Below are 6,000 nucleotides of genomic sequence, written 5' to 3' on the forward strand. Positions count from 1 at the left end.
CGCTTATATTCAACTTACCATATTTCAGCGGTAATTATTATATTCCATGAAATAATTTAACATTCCGTGATGCAACAGCTCCGCATACGTTTGTAACCATGGAAATGGTTTCATGAGCCAGAGGCCCGTCGTGATTGAGGAGCAGCGCCCAGAAGAGCCATCACGGTCCTTTGGCTTCCACCGCCCTGAGCCCAGTGGCCAACTGCAAGCTCTTCAGAAATTCCCAACTAACAGCAGAAACCCATTTGCATTATAGTAGCTGAGGCAGGAACAGTGTGACACAAATCCGAAAGAACGCAGCACACAGATAGAAAGCCGTGTTTTCCAAAGTGCAGATATCCGAGCCAAAGAATCAGAGCCATGAAAAGCTTAATAGGAAGTCAGATCCCCCTTTCAAGCCCTTTTCTCTTCTGTACAGGAAGGCAGTCATTTCTTGGCCACCTTGCCCCTTGCCTGCCTCCTTCCCTCCTAAGTATTGCTAACATTTTGACTAAGTGGCCCATGGCTTCCACTTTCTTTTTCTGATTCACAGAGAATCTTTCTCCAAAGCCCAAATCAAAGAGGAGTTCATGTAAATATGTATTTTCTTTTCCTTCAAGCCTCCCACTCACCCTGAACTCATGTGGAGCAGCCCTGCTATTTAGTAACCATTTGCAGGAATGTCCTTAGCATTTCCTGAGCCTTTTCTGCCTGTCAAACACTCCTCTCAACATTCGACAGGCAGCAGTTCACATAGTCTTCAGCACAGCTGATAAAGAAAGGTTTTGTCTCTAGCCCGTTTGTTAGTAGGAGGCACTGGAGGCATACAGGTGGGTAATTTGCAGGCGTCAGCATGGCCAGCCAGCACTCCTTGCCAGGGAGCTGCAGCCCTCCTGCAACAAGAGGCCAAGTGGGTGCTGTGTCCTGCCTTGAGTGTCATCTTGCAGGGGAGCTTTGAGTCATCTTCACTTAGTGCTTGTGTCTTTGATTAGTTTGGATTTTAGATAGCGAAAGATGGTGAGGTGCTGGTTTAAAAAGCTGTGTAATTGTCAAAGGCTTACCTTCTGACTAGTACGTAGAATTTTTAAGATGTGAACTCTATGGACAGATAAGTCAAAGTATGATTATTTAATGTTCTTTAACGTACATACAGACTTCCTTCATTGACTGTGATTCCTAAAGACTGTTTTTTGAGTGTGTAGTTATTAATAGTTGAACTATGTGAATTGCCATTTTGCTGGGTCAAAATTGTTTGAATATTTAGCAGTTTCACTCTGTGGTGTAAGTACATCCTGTCTGCTTTCTTGACAGGATTAAATTAGACTTATGTGAACATCTTTGAGTTGCGATATGGGAAGAACTGCACTGCCACCTGCCACATGAGCAGAATCTACCCCCTAAAGTGATGTGATTTGAACGCATGTTCTGACATGGCCGCTTTGTAGGGTTCCAGGTCTGCAGGGTTCCAGCCTTCTGCTCTCCTCCAGAGCCTCCCGGCAAGGTTCTGCAGAATTGTCCCCAATCAGATGACTCGTCATATGTGCTTTAATTGCAGTCTTACTACTCAGACTTAAATTGTGAAATTTTAAAAATAATTAAGAAGTCCCATGCATAGTTAGCAGATACCATTTTATTTGTCATATCATATCCCATTTGTTTTGTTTTCCAGTTTAGCACCTGAAACCCGGGAAATATCCCATTGGTCATTGTAAAACAAGTGGATAAACCTTAAGGCCCATTTCCCATGTTGATTTGCAGGAGGACCCTGCCTGCTCCCTTCACTCCGTGTGTGTGCCCTGTCCTATAAGCCTTTGGTGGTTGTCCCTTGTGGATGTATGTGGGCATACTCACAACAGTCTGTTTTTCTGTCCCATCTGGTATTACAGACTGTCTTGAAGGACAGAATAGGAGTTACCTGTTTTTCTGTCACCTACAAATATTATTTTGGGTGTAAACATGTTTGTTGACTTAAGTGTCAGTAAATTCATTTATTTTAAAGTCTAAAATCCAATATTATATATTTCCATATAAAATGAAAGATAATGCATATTTTAAAATAGGTGTATATGGAACCATGGGCCTGAATGTGTGGCCTGGGTCTGGATCACACTAACCACGGCAGTGGGTTTTATCTGGCAGTTTGGGTGTGAACTGGGACATGGGTCTGGATAACAGTAACCACTGCAATGGGTTTTATTTGGCAGTTTGCGTGTGAACTTGGACATGGGCAAAGCAGTGTATGGATGGATGATGATGAAAGACGAGAACATCCCTGGCACAGTCGTTCGGACCAGCACTATCCCAGAGGAACTTGGGCGCCTGGTGTATTTACTGACAGACAAAACAGGTACTGTTCATGGTCTATGTTCACTTTTGAATGGATGAAATGACATTTAATAAAAAATAGCATAGCATATACATATATGTTTATGTGTGTGTATATATGTGTGTATGTGTTGGAACAGATCATTGAATCCATATTTAGAATTTTTCAGCCTCTTGAAAACTGTCACACGGCTTAATCATCTTCTCGTGTACACAGTATCATAAGAATTATCAAAATGTTAAGTTCTTAGAGCTTTAAGTAACGTATTTCTGTGTTTTTAATTTTCTACAATCTTAACATTTTTTTAAAACTGCCTTATAACACCTCCCTAGTGGCTTATTAAGAGCAAAAATTCCATGTTTGTTTATTATAGAATGATACTTGTGAGCTATTAGAAGAAAATAACAGATATGTTAATTTGGTATTTAATACTCACATTCTCCTAAAAAGCTTTACAACAGACTATTTATCCCACTCTAAAGCTCTAGGACCAAAATTCTGTTTGTCCTTATTTAATCTTCTCCTTTTTTTCATCAAAGAACTCTTACCAATCCGTAACAGATGAAAGACAGACACTTGGAATCTGGTGCTGTAAGGAGAGCCGCATCTGAGGGCTGACGTTCCTCCTTGGTGTGTTGATTTATAATTTAAATTGCAAGTAATTCTTAGTGAACTAAAAATAAAAGAATACTTATATAGCATAATAAACAAAATATGTTGCAAACGAAATTCAACATAGTTTTAAATTATTAAATAGTAGAAAAATCCTCACTGTAGACAGCAAGAGGACAGAGAAATCTGCAAACAAGTTGTTATTTAAAATTCATAATGGAAACTCTAGCCATTGCAGCAAGACAAATAGAAATAAGATATAAGACTAAAGGAAGAAACAAATATTTGCAGATATAGCAAAAGTGGCAGGTTACAGATTAAAATAACAAAATAGGTCACTAATACATAGTGGAGAATAGACTGAAGAGACTGAAGAATAAACCTCCATTCACGGCGGCTGCATGTATGGAAGACACAGAGGCAGGAACCTGAGGAATGAATGGAAAGGGCTCACAGATGGTCCCCAGCCTCACAGTCGCTCAACTTGATGGTGCTGCGATAGCATTCACTCAGAACTGGACTTCCACTATCCATGTAGCCATTCTTTTTTTCACTTTCAATACGGTATTCAGGAAATTACATGAGCTATTCAGCACTTTATTATAAAACAGGCTTTGTGTTAGCTGATTTTGCCCAACTGTCAGCTAACATAAGGGTTCTGACACAGTTAAGGTAGACAGGGCTAGGCCATGGTATTGGGAAGGTGAGATGCATTAAATGCATTTTCTACTGAGGATGGGTCTCTTGGATGCAACCCCGTCATAAGGTGAGGGGTCTCTGTTTTGAAAGTCATACTGTTGTCTCAGAAGTAGAAACTCAATATTCTTCGTGTCAACTCTCATGGTGAATTTGTAAGTTTAGTGTAATTGAAAGTGCAGTTGTTAGATCTGTGTTGGAGTTCCATTAGACTTTGTCTTGTGAGAGGTTGAGGAACTTGGCCAAGAGAGCAATGCTTATGAATCCCAGTGACTCAGAGAGCAGTTGAGGGGCTTTTGGTTCAAAAAGGTAGACTGAGAAAGAATGTTAAGATTTTCCCCTCCCAACTTCATGAAGCCTACAGAAAAATGTTTAAAGAATAAATAAATCCATGGTAATACACAGAAAACAAGCAGGAGTAAAAATATTAGAGGATCCAGAAATGGAGTTATTTCTGGAAAACAGTTGGAATCAGTTTGCAGGTGACAGCAGAGCAAAGCAGACCGAAGTTGCCAGTGGCTGCTGAGGGGCCCCCACATGGGTGGGAGAAATGTCCCACAGAAACGAGGGGTGGACGAGCCCCAGACCTGAGCTGACAGGTGTGTGGGGCAGCACGGGAAGCCATCAGGCCACCGTGAGTGGTGCCTGTGAGAGCAGGTGGCCACCAGCATCTGCCCATGCGCCACCTGTTAGGGCTGCTTTCGCAACGTGGGGAGGCTTTCGGGGAGAAGCACTCCCTGCTGCATGTGCCCTGCCCCTTACACAGAGTTCACAGATAGCCCCTTGATTCAGAAGCCGGCCCTTTGGAGGAACAGGTCTATGGGACTGCAGAAGAAACCCGCCCCAGCTTGCTTTACAGACAGCTTAGTCTTTATTGATAAATATAATCAGAAATGAAGATCACCAGCATGAAACCGAAGTAGCAAAATATGAGCAACAATACTGTTCCCAAGTAAAACAAATTCATAGAAAAAGCAAAAGAAACTTCAAGAAAAATTTTAAGAGAATTTATTCATATATATGAGCTTAATATCCAAATTCAGCGGCACTTCTGTGCACCAGCACCAATGAGGACATTTAATACCAAAACACCAGTTAGAAGAACAACAAAAAGTATAAAATCATTAAAAATAAATGTAAACAAAAATGCATAAGACCTAAACGGATGTAAGTTTTTAAAATTTGAAAGCCCTTAAGACCAAAATAGGTAAGCATATTGTCTTCATGAATAGAATATCTTAGCGTAATAAAGATATCATTTCTTCTCACATTGAGAGATCTGGCGTGTTTGCAAGCCTAGGAGGAATCAGAAACTCCTGTTCACTGTTGGTGGGAACTTAGGTAAGCGCATGCATCACTTGGTAAAGCACATTTTGGCATTATCAGTCACATTGAATCTGCGCGTGTTCTGCTATCCAGCAGTTTTGCTCCTGCTTCTGTTCCCTAAAGAAATGTTTGCACATCTACACCAGAAGACATGTGAGAGTATTCATAGCATTATAATGGTTAACAAAAGCAAGCAACTGTCTAGATATAACACAAAAAAGTTTATCAAAAGTAGAATGGACCAATAAATTGTGGAATGTTCTTACAGTTGAATACTAAATAGCAGTGACAATGGAGTATAGATATTGACAGAAACGTGGATGGCTTTCAAAATAGAATATTCAAGAGCTAAGAGAAACACAAGAAAAAATTTAATAAGGTTTATTTATACAAAGATAAAAGCCATAAAAGATTAAACCATTTAATATTTAGAGGAAAATAAAGGATGAAGCTGTAAATAAAAGCAAACATTATAAAAAGCGTGTAGACCAATAGGAATCAGAAGGAAGCTGGTATATCTACCTTGGTTAATATTAAGCAAAATAAACATTAAAATGAAAAACATTATTTAAGAAAGAGGGTCACTACATAAAAGGTTCAATTCAAAATGTTTGTGTACTTAATAAAATAGCTTCAATATATAAAACAAGAATTAATACAGGGAGAAATTGATTATTTGCTGTCAACCACGGGAAGAAATGTTTACATCTCTTTTGTTTATTGGTTAGCCAAGCAGGCAGTTCAGAAGATTTGAATAGCATAATTGTTAATTTTAGATCTTATGGACATACACAGAATTATTTAACAACTAGAGAACACATGTGTTTATCAGACATGTATGAAAAAGTTATGAAAATTTGATACATACTAGGCCATGAGTCAAATTTCAGTAAATTTCAAAGAATGGATATTTCTGATCACAATAAAAAGAGATAAGAGGCCGGGTGCGGTGGCTCAAGCCTGTAATCCCAGCACTTTGGGAGGCCGAGACGGGCGGATCACAAGGTCAGGAGATCGAGACCATCCTGTCCAAACATAGTTGTTTTCCCCAACATCATCTA

The 6,000-nt window shown here is 39.6% G+C and overlaps 1 protein-coding gene across 2 annotated transcripts in view; it reads left to right on the forward strand.

The window, feature by feature from the left end:
• ATP9B (ATPase, class II, type 9B) overlaps positions 1-6,000 on the forward strand; it is a 290,892-nt gene that overhangs the window by 199,806 nt on the left and 85,086 nt on the right. For both annotated transcript variants that reach the window (XM_011934361.1, XM_011934362.1), the window contains exon 13: positions 2,184-2,326. In XM_011934361.1, coding sequence (XP_011789751.1) covers positions 2,184-2,326 — 143 coding nt within the window. The remainder of the gene's footprint in view (positions 1-2,183; positions 2,327-6,000) is intronic.

This window comes from Colobus angolensis, unplaced genomic scaffold (genome assembly GCF_000951035.1).
Source record: "Colobus angolensis palliatus isolate OR3802 unplaced genomic scaffold, Cang.pa_1.0 Scaffold135, whole genome shotgun sequence".
In the NCBI taxonomy this organism is placed as follows: Eukaryota; Metazoa; Chordata; class Mammalia; order Primates; family Cercopithecidae; genus Colobus; species Colobus angolensis.